Source organism: Erythranthe guttata, chromosome 13 (genome assembly GCF_056151865.1).
Source record: "Erythranthe guttata isolate IM_541 chromosome 13, IM_541, whole genome shotgun sequence".
Lineage (NCBI taxonomy): Eukaryota > Viridiplantae > Streptophyta > Magnoliopsida > Lamiales > Phrymaceae > Erythranthe > Erythranthe guttata.
Genome location: NC_142545.1, coordinates 15140372 through 15161518, shown reverse-complemented (window position 1 = coordinate 15161518; position 21147 = coordinate 15140372). Strand labels below are relative to the sequence as shown.

Below are 21147 nucleotides of genomic sequence, written 5' to 3'. Positions count from 1 at the left end.
TGAGTAAATGGTGGGAGTAGTGGTGGGAGTAATGGTGCTTGATGATGGTAGTAATGGTGGTCATCCACACTTAAGAATTCATAACACTCCCCCTTGGATGTCCACCATATATGGAGTATGCCTCGTTAAAAACCTTGTTAGGAAAACCCAATGGGACAAAACCTAAACGAAGGAGAAAAGAGTACATATCCATTTAAATCTTGAGAGCGTAACACTGCCTCGTTAAAACCTTGCCAAGAAAAACCCATTGGGATAAAAACTTGGACGAAGGAAAAAGAGTACAGTGTCGAAATTGTTGATCACGCTCCCCCTGTTTTCAGCATGAGACATTGGAGTAAGATCGCCGACGTATGGATTTGCAACCTCGTTATTTGTTTGTCATCAATAACTGTCAAGTCGTCTTTCTTCTTTAACTCTCGAGTATTTTAAAAATCTTCAATAATTCTTCGGCCACCTCCCTTGATATAGCCGAAATTTCCTTGGTGCAATCAGACATTATTATCGTCATATATTAGAACCACGATCTTCATTATCTTCTCGAGGAAGGATGGGAATATATTTCTTATGTCCAAAGATCGGACAATCATATATTTACTCAATGAATGAGCTTTATCATGTATATAAACAAATTATGGATAAATATTTCATTCGACAAATGCTCGATCTGCAGATCAAAGGAAATATATATCCTCCCAAGATATTTTCATTTCGAATTCTTTCATCAAATAATTGATGATCTTTGTAAGCTCTTCATGAGTCTCCACAAGATTTAATTCGCCCTAAATGATAATAGGAATCAATTTATTTGATTATTCCTTTTGTAAACAAGGTATTCACTAAGGTGACAATACCGTATTCTTCAATATGTAAATGGATCATTCGTAGGGTCTAACTCATGAGACCTCTTATTATATGCTTCAAGCATTTTCAATTCTTTGAAATAACAAGTTATGATCCATATAAATATGCAGTAATTGCATCCATATGGTGAATGTCAAATAATTTTGAATACCATCATAAAGTGATTGCATCATAAAAATATATTTTCAAAAGGCATTCAAATTTACCGCAATGATTTTACCCACTTTTGTACTAAAGGCTCCACAACTTATGTGTGTTGACTTCAAGTCAATGTACAATTCATTTCTTTACCAATTTCAAATAATCATCGTCAATTGCATTTGTAAATGCATATACTAATGACCAATTAGATGTCAACATCTATTAATATGTACGAGCTTCAAGCTCTTAACATAATGAAAAATTGTACATGTAGTTATTCGATAACGTCTTTTGTACTCCCCATATTTCTTTATTATCAATCAATAGCTCACTATTTCACTTTTCGGTACCGGATATTCATATAAATGGGGATTGTAGCCTTTGTGGGTATGATCTCTTGTAGAGATCCATATCTTTTCATGTACCATGTATTTTTCTCTTATAGAGATTTTATATTGCAACAATAAAGTTTTCATAATACTTTATGTGCTTGAGCTCATTATTTATTTCAATAAAAATGTCCTACATGGACAAAATGCGCGCTTTTGAGTTTCAAAATGTGGAGGGGGTATTGAGGACTACTCGTCCACTTTATTTTTCAAACTCAATATTAACATTCAATTTGGTACATGAATATTCGTTCGAAAAGAATTTTCAATTCTTTAGGATAGTATATCGGTACAACAACAAAATTGAGAACTAATAGTCTCAAATGCCTCTCTATTCACTTAGAGAGCAAGCTAACCATGATTTATTTGCCAATCAACTCTTTATTGGCACATAATGGTTCGATTTAAAATGATCTCGGTAGCTACCATATAATCATCAATGATTTTCTCATCCAAATATGAATTTCATTTATGCCACCATAACTGGGTCATATCATAGTAATGGATATTGGTGTTGAGGCGTCCCCCAACATCGTCTTTAAGACGAATCCTTTCATCGAATGAGATAAGTAATAGGATGAGAGTATGATGCTACTAGCGCTAGTAGACTTTAATTGAACGGTATTCACACCACTTATAAGGGTGTTAATCATTCGAACCAACATATATATCTCCCCCTCTTATATGTATAAATTAAGATTGGTTAGTTTTGTACCATAATCATTTTTCACCCAATTAGGGATTCACGATGCAATCATAATGTGAAATTTGTCCTTCAAGGACATTCGTTTTCATGGCAAAATTTAATGTGCAATGTGTCATTCTTAGACATTTTCTTTTGCACTCATTTGCAACATATGTAATACTTTCAAGTTGCCATTTATTGATAAATGCATCTAGCATTTTACACATTAAAATTGTTGCAATTGAATTCTTTTTTTCTTTTGTGCTTAAATATTTCCATGCACAAATCTAGATGAGACAAAGATCATTTCATATAATTCACGCCGTTATACAAGAACCGGCTTCTTATCTCCCCCTTAACGGCGGGAATATTGTCCCAATAAAATGGCAATTGACAATGTATGCCATAGAAATATCTCCCATTAGGGGTGCAAAATATTGCATAGCATAAATAATAAACAAACCACATGATATCATGTTATGTGGTTGAACATAACTTCGTTTGAGAATCCAACAGATTCTTAACATACATGATCAAATTTCAAAAATTTGAAAATTCAGGGACCAAACTGTAAATTTTGAAATTTTAGGGACCCATCTGTAAATTTTGAAAACTTTATGGAGAAGGCTGCAATATTTAAAAATTCGGTGAAAAAAAAATGCTGAAATATATTCATAATTGCAGATGATGAGAGGAACGAGCTGCATATTCTAAAAAATATTTTGGACTTAATCGTAAACTTTTCAAATCCGAAGGACTAAAATGAAAATTTTGAAAATTTTGAGCAGTAAATTGTAAATTTCGAAAAATCAGAATATGCAGAGGGTTTGGAATTTTAACAAGAAAATCAGATCCTCTTTTTTTTCGTTTGGTTTGAAATTTCATATCATCTAGACCAATAAAAAAGTTATGTACATACCTCCATATATATGGATTTGGAGTGAAATTTGCATCACTAAACTTTTGTGATTCAAAATCTTTAATTGAATTGGTCAATATCGTGACTCTAAAATCAACGCAATTTCTTTTCCTTTTGTATTGGTGCTTCATAAAGTTTATCAATATGCTTTATCGTGAAATGGATATATGTCCAATCATTTTTCATATTTCTCATCTCTCTTCCCCTTGTAATGATGAGAAAATTTATAATGAATAAACTTTGAGCACCATGATAGCTTTTCATGTCAACATATCTCTTTGATTTTTTTTTCTATTGTTGTTTTCACTTTCAAAGAATAACAACAATTGAACGAGTTTTGTATTAGCTCACAACTCGTATTATAGTACGACATGCTATTAAAAATCTTTATTTTGCTATTACGAGTGCAACTTGAATTTTTATGTTGTCACTTCATGATCATAATATAGATCCATAAATTAGAGAATATTTTCTCTTACAATTCTTCATTATATGTATCTTCAAGACACATATATCAATATAAAATATTTTACTTGTCATTTTCAAAACAAGACAAGATTTAAAGAGAGCAAATTATAGAGAGGATCAAATATCTATCTCTCTTCTTCTTCATAAGTAACTACATGTAATGTTACTTTTACTTATGTGTTCAAGACACATACCCCAAATTAAGTACTTGTTTCTTGAAAAATGAAACAATAATATTTTGCTCGGTGCTTATAGACACATTTTCATTATGAAATATTTGGCTTGTGTCCTCAAGACACATAACAATAACACGAATATTTTGTGATATCATGAGACATCAATGGATCTTTAACTTCAATGAACCAAATTTTATAGTTATGTTCATTCTTGAACTATCAAAGATAATTTTAAACTTCATGATATTTTTGATATCATTGTATCACAAATGAATACTCATTTTGAGTACATATATACCATTCAAATATCAAGGATTGAGTTTTATACCTTGAATTTATGTACTTGATTTGGGGACTTAAGCCCTATACTTGGTACTTAATCATAAAATAATAGTACCTTGAGTGAGAAATACTCATTAACTCAAATATTCAATGTTGATTATCACTTAGACCTTGAGTCTAATATTTTCAACTGAGAATTCTAGTCTTCAAATTTAATCTATGCCTCAAGCCTTTATATTTGATATGCCTCCACATAAGCTTTCAAGCCTTTATTTAAACTATGCTTCAAGCCTAAAATTTATGAACTTCAAGTTCTTTTTCGATTGGTGGAGCTTTTCAATTTGCATAAATTAGAGAGCATGTGGTTTTTTTTTTTTTTTTTTTGTTTTTTAATATATCACTCAAATCTTCGAGTCACATGATTGCACGTGCTCGATTTGGGCATCGAGCCTCAATATATAATATATCACTCAAATCTTCGAGTCACTTGATTGTACGTGCTCGATTTAGGCTTCAAGCCTCAATATATAATAAAAATCGTTATAGTACTTTGATCATGAAAGAATCGTACTATAAATGGGGAATACCCATTAACTCAAATGCTCAAGAGTGTTATCATTTAGACTGATATTCAATGGAGATTTCTAATCTCATATTTAATCTAAGCTCTAGGCCTATAATCGTCCATTTTATTTTTAGAACATTATGTTCATCTCAAAAAAAATTGCACAAGGGACAGCTCTGGCAGAGCTGAGTATTTTAAGCATATCTCTCTTGATCGAGATCCGATTTTGATGATTCAATCTGTTCCGAACAGCCAACATAAAATGCTACAAGTTTCGTATTTTGCATTTTCTGAAATTCAGACAATATCATGTCCAAAACTGACATCGAAGTACAGACTCGTGAATTGGACGAGAATTCACCTACAACAAAAATAACATGATTAATATTTAATTAAATTAAAACAACAATAAAATATTTAAAAACAACTCCCTTTTCATCTTCTATGGTTGAGAAGTAATTATCTTCTTTGGATCATCTTTACTCGAAAATGAAAATAGAACATTCGTGCTGATAACGTGTTAGAAAATGAAGAAGAAGACAACATAACAAAGAGAACATAAGAGAGTATATAGAGAGAATGCAATATGTATTTTTCTTCTTCTTGTTGTGTCCAACTTAATACAATGGAGCACTATATATAGTACAAGTAAGACCATGAAAGGTCATGAGTTACATAGAGTTATGGGCATATAATGGTGAGTAAATGGTGGAAGTAGTGGTGGGAGTAATGGTGCTTGATGATGGTAGTAATGGTGGTCATCCGCACTTAAGAATTCATAACACTATTTTATTTATTACTATTATTTTTTTAATTTTTGTTTATGTTAAAAGAAAGAAAAATGGTCCACGAAGAAAATAAGGCCCTTTGGAATAAATAGCCTATGCATATTATTTAAAACGTGAACATCTAGTCATCGTGACGTCATCAAGTAAAAAATCTAAGCGGAGAATTCGAGCTTAATGACTGCTCTTTCCAACTCCGGAGCCTTGGCGACGAACCCCCAAATTCTCGCTTCCCCACCCAATTTCCGGCCGTACGATTTCAGAAATCTCTCATTTTCACCACTTCGCTCGATTAATCAAATCGGAATTGTTTCACGCCGATTTACAGCGGTAGCCGCATCTCCAATGGCGAGTACTGAAGAGAGTTCAGTACTCAAAGTGGCCGACTCCGTGCCCGATTCTTCAATCAAGCTCTTGTTTGTTGAAATGGGCGTCGGCTACGATCAACACGGGTTTCTCTTCCTCCTCTCTCTCTCTCTCTCTAGCTTTCTCTCTCATGATTTACATCACGTCATTTGATTTAAAATTGAAAAAAAAAACAGGCAGGATATTACATCTGCAGCAATGCGGGCTTGTAGGGATGCCATTTCCTCAAACTCTATTCCCGCTTTCAGAAGAGGTCAATTTTAATTTTTTTTAATTTTTTTTTGCCAGTTACTGAATTTGGATATTTCATCAGTTTTCAGAATAATTTTGGTAATTGCTTACAAATTGTTTACGCGAAGCTTCCTATGATTTTACTCTCATGCCTGCAATACGCCTAAAAGTATCTCAAGTAGATAAAATGTGTAAATCGACTCAAATTTCATTTGCCTTTTGAAGTTGTATTTCTCGACTTGGTTTACTTTGAGGTATTGCACTTTAGTCACAATCACAAGTCGAGTTACAGACACGATTATAACTATGCTATACTTATTTACCTATATATAGGTGTTAATCTGCAGCATCGGTATTATCTACCGTATGCCATCGTGTTAAGCATTTTCCTGCAGTTGGGAAATGTTGGATCGTTTTCTTATTTGTTAGTGTTACTATTAGCTGTTTCTTGTTCGTGTGTGTTTCAGGGTCGATACCTGGTGTTTCATTTGGTGAGATGAAACTACAGATTAAATTGGGAATTCCTCGACCGGTTCAGCATTTGTTGGATATTGAGAAGGTCAAGTCAGTTTTCCCTTAGTAAGTAACTGCACTTCATCACTTATACTGAGCCTTTTTGTTTAGATACCAGTTTCCGTGAATAACTGCCATTTTGTTGCAATCATCTATACTATGTTAGTGGAACAATATCGAATGTTGAGATCGTGGATGGTGGGCTGATATGCTCGAGTGGCGTGCATGTTGAAGAAATGGGAGATAAGAACGATGACTGTTACATTGTAAATGCAGCTGTCTACGTTGGTTATTAGGCTTCGATGGCAATCAGACTCATAAGGTTCGCTTCTCTTCCCTCACGCACCTCCCTTCAAATAAAATCTTCAAAGATGAATCATTTCTAATTTACGTGTAATATTACGATTGATGATTTATCTTTTTTCATAGAAATTGCCGCTCTCATCTATTTCAGTATAGATCTATGTTGACAGATAACTAGATTATATTTATGTCGTCGTGGTTCACATTTAGTTCTATGTTGACCTGTGTTGTTTACCAAGTCATAGGAAAGAAACTCGGTTTCATGGTTAGACACCATAAACGAATGCAATATGTGATTATATTACAGTTGAATCATCATTCGTCACCCCCCTTATTTTGCTACCTCAAACATATCAAACGTGGTTTCTGAGTATATCCCCACAAATCTAATAAACCCACTCTACAAACGAAATAACAGAATTATAGACAACAAAGACGAAATACAATCTTGCTATAGATCACATTACAAGAGCTGCATATAGGAGCTGGTTCCATGTATCTGGCAATCCAGGTAGGCACCAATGGCTACAATCCACCCCCGAGTGATCACCGCTATAAGCAGACGGATGAGCATCTTTTCTTAACTGAGACAGAGTCGTGATATCCAGCAGAAAAACAGGTTTCTTAATCCTGTTTATTACTCTGCTAACAACCTCGACCTCGGGTGGGACCCCGCCTGGATATGTAGATCCTGTCAAGGGTAGTTGTTCACCGTTACAGTTCTTTGATGATGATGCTGACTGCCAATCCCTACCCCTGTTTTAAGATATATTATTAGCTTTCTTGATTTTGTGTAAGCCTGTAAAATTCGATTATAGGGTACGTAGGATTTCTTACTGATAATGAGTAGGAGAAATCCCCTGGAAGAAAACCTTGGTTTTGGCTGGGTCGATATTAAGCTCAACCCATCGGGCCCATGTGGTCAAACCTTTGTAGAATGCCATTAGACGATTCATGTCTTTAGATATAGTGGAGCCATCTTGTATGTAGTCCCATCTGCAATAACAAGAAATACAAATAGGGGGCTTCGATTAATCACAGTTTGCAAATGTATTAACGTTTTACATACGAGTGTTTTTAGGGTCATACGATTGGGCGTTTCCTTTGTGGGTCCACCAATGCCATGTGTTGAATATGAGCATGTCCATTCCTTTCCATGCATTGCCTTGTTGAATCGAGTCCAGCTTCAGTACTCTCCCTATTTTCTCTCGGGTTATGTCCACTAAATACGGTGATCGGTATAGCAGTATGCTTACTCCGTAATCCTGTATTTTTGGAATATTCAAGAATGATCATTATATGTATATATAATGAAACATTTTTGGAATATATACCTTTAGTTTGAATTCATCTTTTTTTTTTTTCATGTTGAATTATTCAATTTTCAAGGATTAAAGCTCGGGATATTTTCGAAATCTCACATGAGAATGATGGATGACGAAAATAACCCTTTCTTAATTTTCACACCAAATTGGGTGAAGAATTAATTAAGCTAATTAAACATTCTTCTGCCCACCAATTTGTCGGCAATAGTTTGAGTAGCATTAGAGTATGATTATATATGTGTCTGGCCGTCTGGGTAGTTCAGCCCTTGTCCCCACTAGAAAAACTAATGATGAATATGCATATTAATATTAATACTATATTTAATTTTACTATTAATTGTGAAACGTCGCTAGAAGCATCCTATGCCAAAAGTAGAACATAATCTCTGCTCAAATTCAATTACTCTCTAATCAAATCAGCTTCTCTAATGACAGACAACTACTAATCATGTCTGTGTATCCAAACCAAAAACCTTAATCTTTACTTCTTTAATGAATTCGCCGACATAAAAATTAAATTAAATTAAAATTAGGGTAATAATAATAATTATAATAATTAATGAAAAACCTGGAATGTAACAGAAGAAAGCGACTCAAGTCTGACGTAGCTAGTTTTCGAATTGGGTACCGAGGCATGAATCATACAAGCGAGTGATTGCCACTGATTCAAACTCAGTGAGTCACCCACAAACATTATCTTCTTCCCGCTCCACCTCTTCAGAAAATCCACCCCATTAAATCTGTCCAAATATAATCCAACAACAAAAAAAAAACAATATTTTAATTACTTTATTTATTCCCACTTTTCTATCCAACAAACAAAAAAGGCATTAAAGAAAAACACAGACAAACACGTGTGTGTGTGTGTGTGTGTGTTTTGGAAGTAAGAGAATACCTGGGCAAGTTGCAGGAATCGGGTTTCCAAGAAAACTTGAGGTACTGTTTGTCGGGTCGGCCGAACTTGATGCAGTCGAATTCCGGGTCGATAAATGGGCAGGTGGATGATTCGTAAAACGGGTAGGTAGAATCGACGACCCATTTTCCTTGAAACAAATTGCAGCCACTGCTTATAATATCTCTACTTCTGATAATGTTGCTGCTGTTGAAATTATTGGGTACCGCCGCCTCTGAGGCGGCGGCGCAGCCTAGCAGCAGCAGCAGTGGCGCCACCACTGACAGAGCTTTAGGAATGAAGCCTCTGTACCAAAAAGAAACCATTTGAAAATGGGTTTTTGGTACAGAGTGAAAACAAAGTGATGGAGACTAGCTAGTTTTTAGCCTTCAAAAATCATTTGACTCAATTGTTCATATACATACACATATGTATGTATGTATATATATGATTTTGTTGAGGGTTTAAGGAAAAGGAAAAAGAACAAGTTAATGTTAATGGGTCTGACATGAGTTGTGAAATGTTGGAAGTATTTGAGTAAAAAGTGTGATGTGAGGGTGGGTTGTGGGTCTGTCTTTGTCTTGGCTGCAACTTGGATTTCAAATTGTCATATAAAATAATATTATTTCCATTTAAATGTGTTACAAATAAATAAATAAATTATTTATTAAATTTCATTAGAGGCTATGTCACGGGTTTTCCGGCCGGGAGAATGAGAAATATGTTTTTTCTTCCTTTTTTTTTTTTTTTTTTTTTTTTTTTATATAGATGTAAACAAATAAAAAATGTGTACATTACTGCTGCTCCTGAAGAAAGGTCAAATTGCGAAAACACACCTTATACATTCAACTATAAATCTTCTTATAGGTTCATCCTCGAGGTGGTAAATTTAGTGGAATATTCTCTAATTTGTACTCGTTTGCATTCGAGTTCCACATTTTGAAATAAGATGATCAATAAGATATGTCTCTTAACTTATAAATAACAAATTGTGGTGTATCCAAAATTGCCATTTGCACATAACAAGTACAAACTAGAGAACATTACACGGAACTTAGGAAATTCCGTCAAATTTGACAGCATAAGGATGAAGGTGTAAGAAAATTCATAATTGATGGGTGGTTGAAATTACCCAAGTATGATAGATTTCTTCGTAATTAGACTTTATCTCAAAGGTGACTGTAAATTATCCTTAATTTTTTTTTTTTTTTATTCACATTAAAAGAAAAAGAAAATGGAAAGATTTCCCACTAATCAAGCAAGTTGGCTGCAATGATGGTATTAAATATCCGGTAGTTAAAGAAACAATGATTGCTCATTGAAAATTATGTATTATAATCACATTATTTAAAAAAGAAATGTTCGGACCACTTTTCTTGAAGCAGCTGTATTCTTCCCATTTAACATTAATATTAGAGATAAGGAACAAATTAAATTATAAAAATGATTAAGAAAATAATAAATTTCCAGTTGTATTATTTGTTTGTTGGCAAAAAACATGACGCATGGAAATATTCATTTGCCCGTGATTTTGTTTCGTTTATGATTTAATCAGTCACATGGAGGTTGAGCTCTTTTATTTTCTTTTTTAATTAATTGCTTCCCCATACTTGATGTTGCTATTATTCTCTCCATTTTTATTTAATTAATATTTTTTTTTTAATTTTTTTTTTCTAGCTTGACTTTGAGATAACAGAACTAATTGACCGAATTCATGACTGACACTCGGGTCGGGTCAAAATTCTGGAATAGAATTTCCTCGATTTTGAAAAATTTGTGGTCATTGATAAAGTAAGGGGGTTTTTAGAAAGTTTTGAAATAATACGCGGGTCTTATAACAATTTCCTTAAAGAAAAATCTCAAATTCAACTTTAATTTAATTGTTGATTGTTACTTGTTGAAGATCAAACAGATGACTGAGAGATACTAAAACTGTAATTATCCCACCGAAGTGTAATGAATTATAATATAGTGATAAAATAAATACGAAATGGGGTTTTTATTTTTGTAAACATCAAATGAGTTTGTTCCTTTGCATACAAGTTTATGTTAACATTTTCTATATAAAAATAATAATTATATGCTGTTAAATTAAGGCTATCATCATCAATAATAACAAACTGATTGAGTACTTACGAAGAAAGTTATGATATTTTCAGTTTATATTTAATTTCAGAAAAAATAAAAATAAAATGTGACATGTACATTGGTGCATGAACAAGTCTAATCATCATGACATCTTTTCATCATAGCCGTCAACCACTCATGCATTATAATAATGGGAAAACTAAAGGCACCAAAGTTTAAAGTCTAATAATTACATGCATGTCCTGAAATTACTAAGGCTGTGTTTGGTAAGCTTTTGGGCTTCCATTTCCATTTTATTTTGGGGAAAGATGTTTTGGGAGAAGAATTTGAAAATTAAATAAAGTTTGTTTGTGTTTTGGGAGGAGACAATTTGTACTGTAGCAAGTCAAATCATGTCTGAAAGGTGTTGGAAAAAGGTATTTTGGAAGAAGAATTTAAAAGATAAAGTGATTTGATTTTGTATTTTAGTGAAGACAATTTTCACTGTAGCGGTCAAATCATGTTTGTTAGAGAGAGAAATATTTGAATTTGTTTTGGGGAAAGTTTTTGAAAATAGTGTAGAAAGATAATTTTCATTTTGGGGAAAGTGTGGAAAGAATTTGAAAAGCTTAACAAACATAAGCTAAATTTCTTACATTAATACTCTTTTGTAGGAATGCGTTCATGAAATTTCAAAACTATAAGGTGAGTGAATGTAATTTCTCTAAAAAAAAAAAAAGGAGTTCTTTGTAATTATCCAGTTACATGAGGGAGGTTGATGCAATTTAACCTTATAATAATTTATCAACTTGGGTAGAGGAAAGTGAACATAGAAAGTAGGTTTCATTTTTTATTATTTTATTCAGATTACTTTTGGTCCATCTTGACAAGACTATCAAGATAAAAAATATATATATCTACTGCACAAGCTATTCACAAATTGGCCCTCACCTATGAATTATATTCACAATTAGCCCTCAATTAAATATCCCCTACGTGTTTTTTGGGCCAAATATGAAATTGGGAGTATCTATGCAAATCCGAGTCCGATTATCCTGGATTTAGTCAAAAAGAATTTGTTTCTTTCTATGGAAACTAGGAAACTATATACTAGTATAAGTTAAAATAAATAATGTTGATATTAATTATAATGATAATTAATTAAGAATGTATAAATCCAAAAGTTGTTATACAGTAGTGGCGGCTCCATTGGCATATAGTGCGGACTCGTGGAGTCAACGTTAGGTGGTCTATGGGCCGGAGCTAGGTGGGGCCCAAATTGAGTTTTGAAGATAACAACTTGGGAGTGGGAAAAAGGTGACCACTGAATTACCTGTCATAACATATACTCAATTATGTGATAACATAACAACCTTTTGAAAAGAAATATTTTGTATTTTTTTATATTTGGTATGTGATTATAATTAAATTTTATAATTATTAATCAATTTTAACAAACGACACGAAAATTTTGTCGTATGAACCTTTGGGTGGGAGAGTTGCCGTGTGTGATGAAAACTCTGAACATGTGGTGATGGTCAACGATAATCGTTGAGATGCTACAATCAGTGAGATACACTGAGTCGTTGAGATGATCGTTGATGTGGTAAAATTGCTCCATATTAAACATACATACATATTAGTGTGTGAGTGTGTGTGTGATTGTGTGCAGATCAACGATTACTAATCACCTGATGTATTTTATCGAGTGTAGCATCAAATAAACCATTAATGAATTGAGGAAGTTGGATTCCAAATAAAAAAATAAAAAATTGTGCAAGCCTATAACCAGTTTTGTTTATCTTTTTTCTCATATATAGGCAGATCAATGTTAGTTACTATTTTTGTTGAAACATGGATCAATAATTTGTGGCCCATATAAGCACCGGTTATATATAATAAGCCCATATTATAATTACAGTAGTCTTTTAAGCCCATATTACAATTACAATGGGCTTTTAAGCCCATATCAAAGCCAGTTTTAAGGTTTACGGACCAGGCCAATTAAATATCAAATAGATAAAGCCCACGATAATGGCAAGTTGTTTGTCAATAGAAATACTAGTACTTCACCCGGAAAGTACGAAAAGTACTCGAAATAGTAAGATTGAAAGTTCCGATTGGCGTAAATAATTAATTAATCCAAAATAGATGAGAAAAGATATAAAAAAAAGAATGAAATTTCGTAATGCACAATTAATTCGAATTCTTACGGTAATTTAATGGTTGATAGATATTATGCGTAATATATTTTGCTAACGAGACGTACTAGTAAAAGTTGAAAAACGAAAATGCAAATAAACTCGAGCAGAGCTGGTTATGCTTCCTCTCTCTATACAATTTAGAATCAGATCCACCTCCAAAAATTGGTAAGATTATTACTTCCATTCAGACAATCTCCCACTCGGAATCATTCATATCTTCTTCATCCAATCTCTCCCACTCTTCGGCATCGTTTTCTGCACTAATAACTTGACGGCCACTTTTACGTGAACGTCGTTTCTTGCAGAATTTCTTTAACATTTTCTGCGAGCAAAACAGACGGATTTTAAATTTAAACTTATGATTGATGAGTATAAAATCGATCAAACATCTCGAAAAAGGAGCCAACAAAATTTCACCTGATAAGTAAGGCGGTACGGCTTGATTACAGAATCTGAACGACATTCGCCAGAGTCCACCACAATGAGGCTTTCATCAAGATTCTGGTCTCGTTGAGCGGTTTCTTTGCTTACATCAGCAACACTACTCTCTCGAGACTCTTCACTGGTCATATTTTCTGACATTGAAAGCAATGTGATTTTCGGAAAGTGCTTTAGTTTAATCTAGCGTAAAATCAGAACGTATATAGAAAAACGAATATCAAGATACCTCGAACTGAGACGCTCACATGTTCAACTTCTAAGAGTTCATTTGGAGACTCGCTTTCCGACCGGACAGAATCTGTCAAAATACAGCAAAAAGACGTAGTAATTATGTCACCTCAAGATTCAGTAGTTACTTTGGGTGAAATACAGTTCAACGAATAATTAAAAAGAAAAAAGGTAAAGGTAATGGACCTTTTACCTTTATCAAAGGAGTGAATTGCTTCTGTTGAACAAGTACTGGATGAAGAAGTAACTTCATCGCATGGTAACTTATACTCCACCAAATTACCAATATTACCCTTTTCCATGTGTGAAAAATTGGGTTCTGTAGATAATAAAGGGGGTGAATAAGAAGCTCCGGGTGATGTGCTTTCCTGGTTACAATCGATATTAATACTTGAAATATTACGAGGAGGCGAATCAGCATTCTTTTCCTGCTTAGGACATTTCGGAAGAAAACAAAAATCTTCCGATAAAACCGCCTTGGCATCATCGACTAGCTCTGTACAGAACTGTTTGATGCTTTCGCCTGCTGTAAGACACTGATTTCGAACATATTCAATTGGTTCCTGTCCAAAGTGAGACATAGCTTCAGACACAGTGGATAACTAGGTTGCTTAAGGACCAAATCGGAGAAAGACTCTCGATCACTACTAATAAACGAATAACACGCAGGATTCATAAATAAGACGGTGACAATCCAAAACACAGTAAATGTGGGATTAGGAGATACCTGAGGTATAATGGTGTCAGCTTCTGCACAAAAAGTATAAAACTTGTCGCGAAAGTTAGCAACCCAATCTACACTTCCGTTTTCAGAATTCATGACTCAATATAACTTGTGGAAGATGCGTGCACGTCTTATTTGAAGAGTTTGGTACCTAAATCAATATGTACAAATAAGTTTTTTTAGTCTCGAGGTGGAAGAAAAAATGGTGAAGTACAGAACACACGTAGTACCGCAACTTATGAGCCGAATACTTTCCGAAACTATATTAAGAAAGTTCAAAAGTTACTGATCGAGTAATATGCATAAAGTTCATGATACTCACAATATTGAAAGCTAGACATTGAGACCATCGAAAGAAGCAAAACACAAGATTCAGAGATCAACCCCAATACAAATATATGCCAATCAACACGAACGAAACAGATGCTCTCGTAAAAGATGTGCTAAACGGTAATACTTCAATCGACAAAAAAAAAAAAAAAAAAGAAAAAAAAAAAAAGCAAAATCGCAAACACGAAATAAACACATAAAATTGATCGATGAAGCTTAATTTCACAGAGTTCAGAGATTATACCCCGGTTGAATCAAAAACTAAATGTAACAGGTAAAAAATAAAAACAAAAAAACAACAAAAAATGGAAAAGAGGAAAATTCCGCACAAGTTAACAAGTTTATCTACAATATGGACGAGCGGAATAGCAGGATTACTTACAGCCATAAATAACTAAGTGAAAATTGCAGTATGTAATCTAATCAGACGACGGCACAAAAGATATAATTCAGTTGAATTGAACATAGAAAGCGATGCTCCGAAACCCAATTGATCAAAAAACTAAAATACTTAAAAAACAACTACTCATCGCCACTAAGATTCAATGGGTAAAGCATAAAAACAGAATCAAATAGTAAAATAACAGGCAGCAATTTGATGATGGATGAATGTGTTGAGACTCACAAGTTTGAAGCTTCGAGAAACCAAGACAAGTGGAAATAAAACCCTTGGGAGTTGCAGGTTTAGGGGTTTTAATGAATTGCTGATTATTATTATTAACTTTTTCGATAAACAAGCACAACAGAATCAGAGACACGGTCTTATTAGGTTTCTTCTTTTCTCGCATCTAATTAAATAAAATAATCAAATAATTATATTTATATGTGCCAGGTGTTTTTTCTCTCACCTAAAATTAGAATATTAATATTGTAAATAATAAAAATTGTTGAAGGTGGCTGCTGGATTTCTTAGTAATATAAGGTTATTTTAATCGTAAAGGATAAATTATATTAGAAAATAGGCTAAATTACAACCACCCCTGAGGTAAGGTCAAATTACGAAAACCCCCTTTTGTTTGGGTAATTACAACCATCTCTTAATTATAAATTTTTTTATAGATCCCACCCTTGCATTTCGAAATTCAGTGGAATCTTCGAGATTATATAGAATATTATCATTTTTGTACTCGTTCAAACCCCACATTTTGAAGCAAGATGATCATAATATGAGTTTTTTGACTTGTATATTTCAGATTGTGGTGCATCAAAAACTGTATTTTTATATAAACTAATTATCCAAACAAGAGAGATTTTTTTATAAATTGACCCTACATCAGAGTGTGCTTGTAATTTACCCTAGAAAATAATTTGGGTTGCTTGAGTTTTTCTACTTCAAAAATATAGAAGTGTAGTTTTGGAGTGAGCAAAATTCATAGGAGATATTTCTTTCGAAACTCAGATAAGAATATTTATAATAGGATTAATAGGATTAATATACTTATGCTTTATTATGTTAGAATATAAGTCCAAATATATGTAGCTGAGGCATGCACAATATGCTCTAAAAAGCGAGGAGTGAATTAATAACCACCGTTCATTGACGAGATGAACAAAGAGCTTCGAGTTGTCGACTGCACATACATTAAGGATATTAAGAAGAAAATGCCCAGAATTGAAAAAGGATATAATTTCTATTGCCAAATCTAACTAGATTATATATTGAAGTACATTGATTATACATAAATATAGCTTCAACTCAATCAAATCCAAAAATAACTTCCGATAGACAGAACCTTGTACTCTGCACTCGCAGGACCGATAAACACACCTCCCTTCCCACGCTCCTCTAATAAGATTCCAACTTTAGTTACGCCTGATAAAATGTACGTCTGACAAAATCAGTCCCCCATTACTGCAGACCGTTTAGGGCCAGACAAAACCAGTCCCGACAGGCACAAAACATCTTTGCTTCGGAACACGACTGCCAAATCCACATGGACCTTGGTTACATTTTTAACTCAGTTCCTACGTTTCTCATTGGAGGAGCTTCGAAGCTGATAAACCAACAGCGCAAGCAACAGCTGAAGCACAATGAATGCACACATACTAGGCTTCATTCATGTCCAGAGCTGGCATTCCTTTGATAGGGTTCTCGCCATAAACGTTATCCCCTGAGAACTAACAAGCCAAAAAGTTCGATTCTATAATATGCATAAATATTCTCTTGATACTATTACAATGACCTATACATGTGCCATATAACCAACAAATTAATCAATTCCAACACCACCTCAAAAAAAAATCGGCAAAATATTTCAACAGATGAAAACAGTGAAACAAATCATCGACAAAACTCCAACTCAACAGCAAATGGAAGATCTAATGCATTAAACAGAAACTCAAAATAATTTCAAATCCAACTCAGCTGTAATAACATGGTCACTGTAATAACATGGTCACTCAGTAACCAGTGTACAGCAATTCATATTCTTTTATCACATAAGAACAAACTTCCACTTATTTTCACTTGCAAGTAAAACAATACAACATGCACATGCTATATTATAAACAAATTTCCTAAAACTATCGAAAACCATCCAGATATCCAAGTACTTATTTCTCACCCAAAGACATAAAATTAAAAAATCAATCACAAAAACCGCCACATGCCCATTTTGCTGCGTATTCACATTTGTTGCCATCAGTATCTTAATCCATTATCAAAAGAAAAAACATCTTAACTGAAATGTTGCATAAGAAGCTGGTTTTGGCCTCATTGATAGTGGGGTAAGGAGTTCAAGCGCAGGCCCAGCCGAGTTTCCCGGCTGTATGAGTATTATTTTACAGAAGACACCTTACAAAGCCCATGATGGTTATTACTGCTAAATGTTTTCTTAGTTCTTCTATCTGGCACAAGGTCAAGGAAAAGCGGTGAGAAATTTGAGGGGAAAAAATGAAGTTATATTTCATTTTATAGAACGTGGGGAATGGAGGTTCTTGGGTTATATAAATAGAAAAAAATGTAAGATAACTGGGATTGGATTAGAAGAATTTGAAATTCACTCAAGATATTTTACGATCACTTACGAATAACTATAGTTAAACTATAGATGAATTTAGCAATGCATCACTAAAGGCAAAGGCTCTCAAAGAGCAGATAACACAATTACACAACAAACGTAAAGACTCAACAAGAAGAAGCTAACAGTAAAATAACATAAGTAGCATTTACAACAACTATAAAGTAAAACTGGGAAAACAAAAACAAACTGAAATTCAAGATATGAAAAGCAAAATCAAGTTTAGAGCACTTCAGGCCACTTATCAAGTAATACACCAATGTCTCAAGTAACAAGTTTGAGCTCACTCTAGCACATATATAGCTCATAAATCCACAACTTAAAAGGTGACACAGAAGAAGGAAGCAGCCAAAGATCTACAGCAGTCCATTTATCAACCAAAGATTTCATAGTCGGCAATCACATAATCAGCACAACCATTTAAAACATTTGCGTCCAAGAAGCTGTCAAAATACCTGAACACATAAACATTCAAAACTCAATCCAATATTCAAAATCACAAAACTCAAGAAACAAGTCACATGCTAAAATTGTGAAACAATCCAGAATGAGGCATTGCTGAACTCGTTTAACCATGTAAAAGAAGAAACCACTAGTGATTGAGATCACTTCAATTATTTGGAAGTGAAGATTATAAGGAAATCGACATCATCGCAAGCAAGAAGGAACTTAATAAAGGTACAACAAGACAAGAGAAATCGTGAGGATACATAAAATTTATTTAATACACGTGGTGCAGCATATAGTGGTAAACACACATTAAACCACAATCGGCAACCAGTCTACGAAAACAACACGTGGTACTGCATACTTAGTAGTAATATATGCATTAATTATCTATACAATTAAACCACCACTTTAGAAGTCAATATAAAAATGCGCATCAACTAATATCACTCAATTCAACAAATAAGATTCAGATTCGTATTCGCCTGCAATTAAGCACTATTTGCATATCCTTGGTCAGTATTAGACAGTTATCAGCATGAGAAACAAAACTACCAATATATGTTACACTAAATAAATCAGAAAAAGAATCAATAACCACCTATCATATGCAACTGTCACATAAGCACCATAGGTGATGATTACTCAATCATCCATCAATTACCTTAATATGGTGGCATGCCCTGGTAAGCTGGCATCCTGGGCCCCGGCCCCCCTGGGTGGTTCTGAGGGGGTGGATATCCATAGTTGCCGCCATCTGGATAACCGCCTGAGCTCTGCATTCCAATACTACTGGGCGGCATCCGGTAGCCCCCAGCATTTCCCATACCTCCGCCATACTCCCCTGATCCGGCACCATCATACATTGACGCGCCACCACCATATCCACCGCCGTAACCCTGCCCACCTGGTCCGCCATGGCCGGCATTATAGCCTGCACTCTGATGCATCATACCACCCTGTTGTGGCGGCTGAGGCATATTAGGCCCCTGACCATACCCCATATAACCTCCCATTCCGTAATTCCTAGCTGGCATACCCATGTGGCCAGAATTCGACATTCCCGGAGCTACACCACCTGGTGGTCCAGCAGAATTTGGCTTCTGCTTCTTGTTATCTGTAGCCAACTTACAAACCAACTGATGCCCGTCGACAGTTTTCATTGGATCGACCAGTGAAGACTTTGCCCCCTCTTCTGTCTTGTAAACGAAAAACGCAAACCCTTTGGCCTTTCCAGTCTGCTTGTCAAACCCTAGCGGCCCTTCCTCGATCTCACCGTACATCGAAAAGTGAGCCAACAGCCTCTCGGAGGAAATCTCAAACGGAATATTACCAACATAAATCTTCCTCAACGCCACGTCGGTAGAGTGGGAATTACCTGAATTGCCTGCGGCGGCAAGCTGAGTCACCGTAATACGTCCGTCAATCTTCTTATTCGGCTGCTTTAGGGCTAAAATCGCAGCATCGATGTGGTTAAACGTCACAAATCCGTAACCCTTGGATTTGCCAGTGTTCTTATCGGTAATTACGATAGAGTTGGCTTCATCGAGTTCCCCGTACGCGGAGAACTCCTGGCGGAGTTTCTCGGTGGTTGTTTCCCAGCCGAGGCCACGGACGAAGAGCTTGCGCTGGACGGGATCGGCGTCGGCAACGGCGCGCACCTCCTCCAAGACATCGGGGTGGCGGAGGACGGCGGCGCGTAGAATAGGTAGGAGCTGCTCCTTGGTGAATGGCTCGAGGATTTTCTCGGCGTCTTCGGGAGATAAGATGCTCATCTGCGGCGGTGGCGCGGCGGCCATGGCGTTGTTGAGGTCTGTCCCCAACGGGTACGCTCTGCCGTTCTCGTCAGCCTTGCGTTTCTTAGTAAGATCCATTGATGAGAAGTAAGTTTTCTTCAGGAAAACCCTAGGACAGAGGTTAGGGATAAATCACGCAAGATGGGGGTTTCGTTCGGAACCCTATGGAGAAGGATTCTTCTACTTATAGTTCGTTCTTTTACCAAAACGCAGCGTTTTGTTAGCTTTTTAATTCGGACCGCCTTACTTCTGAATCATCCAAACGACGTCGTATTCCGTAATATTGTTGTGGCCTATTTGGGTCTTATTTTGTTAGTATCTGAACTGGACTTTCATGAATAGGGAAGAGAAACTCAATAAGCCCATTAGCCCAGTCTGAACTGGATTGTTGGCCTGTTATAAAGAAAGGGTAAATTACGGCAAACCCCCTGAGCTAATATCAAATTACGAAAAAACTCATCATGTTTGGGTAATTACAATCACCCCTCATTATGAATTTTCTTACGCGTTCATCATTGCGATGTCAAATTTAGTGGAATCTTCTAGATTATATGGAATGTTTTCCAGTTTGTACTCGTTTTACCCCCATTCGAACTCCACGTTTTGAAACAAGATGATTATAAGATGTGTCTCTTGGCTTGTAAATATCATATTGGGGTGTGCATTAGAAACTGCATTTTTGCACAAAACGAGTACAAAATAGAGAACATTGCATGGAATCTAGAATATTATGTTAAATTTAACACTATAAGAGTGGACATGTACAAAAATTCTTAGTTAAGGGGTGCTTGTAATTACTTAAACAAAAGGATGTTTACATTTTCTTAATTTGACATTACCTCAGGATGACCGTAATTTACCTAATAAAAATTTGAGTTGGATGAAATAATTTTAAAATTTATGTATCAGATCAAACTCAAAGTGTCACCTTTGGCTTAATCAGATGAATGAATAGATGATCATAATTCATAATTCCACAATTTTAATAA

At 34.9% G+C, this 21147-nt stretch overlaps 4 protein-coding genes across 7 annotated transcripts; 1 reads left to right on the top strand and 3 right to left on the bottom strand.

Moving 5' to 3' along the window:
- Positions 1 to 5389: 5389 nt before the first annotated feature.
- On the top strand, positions 5390 to 6834 carry LOC105968861 (50S ribosomal protein L34). Its single transcript, XM_012993542.2, has 4 exons — positions 5390 to 5723; positions 5814 to 5890; positions 6336 to 6447; positions 6548 to 6834. Exons 1-4 carry the CDS (start codon positions 5449 to 5451, stop codon positions 6675 to 6677), a joined length of 594 nt encoding a protein of 197 aa, XP_012848996.2. The 5' UTR covers positions 5390 to 5448; the 3' UTR covers positions 6678 to 6834.
- A 92-nt stretch (positions 6835 to 6926) lies between these two features.
- LOC105968860 (protein trichome birefringence-like 38) lies at positions 6927 to 9490 on the bottom strand. Its single transcript, XM_012993541.2, has 5 exons — positions 8905 to 9490; positions 8578 to 8749; positions 7774 to 7949; positions 7522 to 7680; positions 6927 to 7440 (listed from the first exon to the last, which is right to left on the bottom strand). The coding sequence occupies exons 1-5, from the start codon at positions 9225 to 9227 to the stop codon at positions 7143 to 7145; spliced, it is 1128 nt and encodes a 375-aa protein (XP_012848995.2). The 5' UTR covers positions 9228 to 9490; the 3' UTR covers positions 6927 to 7142.
- Positions 9491 to 13072: 3582 nt separating this feature from the next.
- LOC105968527 (uncharacterized) lies at positions 13073 to 15677 on the bottom strand. Of its 2 annotated transcripts, XM_088827538.1 has the most exons (7): positions 15521 to 15653; positions 14569 to 14716; positions 14245 to 14404; positions 14035 to 14160; positions 13840 to 13911; positions 13590 to 13747; positions 13073 to 13494 (listed from the first exon to the last, which is right to left on the bottom strand). In XM_088827538.1, the coding sequence occupies exons 2-7, from the start codon at positions 14659 to 14661 to the stop codon at positions 13357 to 13359; spliced, it is 747 nt and encodes a 248-aa protein (XP_088683664.1). In that variant the 5' UTR covers positions 14662 to 14716; positions 15521 to 15653; the 3' UTR covers positions 13073 to 13356. The 2 variants fall into 2 exon arrangements, with proteins under 2 accessions (XP_088683664.1, XP_012848614.1); XM_012993160.2 differs by having other exon boundaries at positions 14035 to 14404; positions 15521 to 15677.
- Positions 15678 to 16507: 830 nt separating this feature from the next.
- LOC105968859 (UBP1-associated protein 2C) lies at positions 16508 to 20430 on the bottom strand. Of its 3 annotated transcripts, none has more exons than XM_012993540.2 (2): positions 19027 to 20430; positions 16508 to 17013 (listed from the first exon to the last, which is right to left on the bottom strand). In XM_012993540.2, the coding sequence occupies exon 1, from the start codon at positions 20234 to 20236 to the stop codon at positions 19028 to 19030; it is 1209 nt and encodes a 402-aa protein (XP_012848994.2). In that variant the 5' UTR covers positions 20237 to 20430; the 3' UTR covers positions 16508 to 17013; position 19027. The 3 variants fall into 3 exon arrangements, with proteins under 3 accessions (XP_012848994.2, XP_012848993.2, XP_012848992.2); XM_012993539.2 differs by having other exon boundaries at positions 16508 to 17006; positions 19027 to 20364; XM_012993538.2 differs by lacking the exon at positions 16508 to 17013 and adding an exon at positions 18023 to 18370 and having other exon boundaries at positions 19027 to 20408.
- Positions 20431 to 21147: the final 717 nt, after the last annotated feature.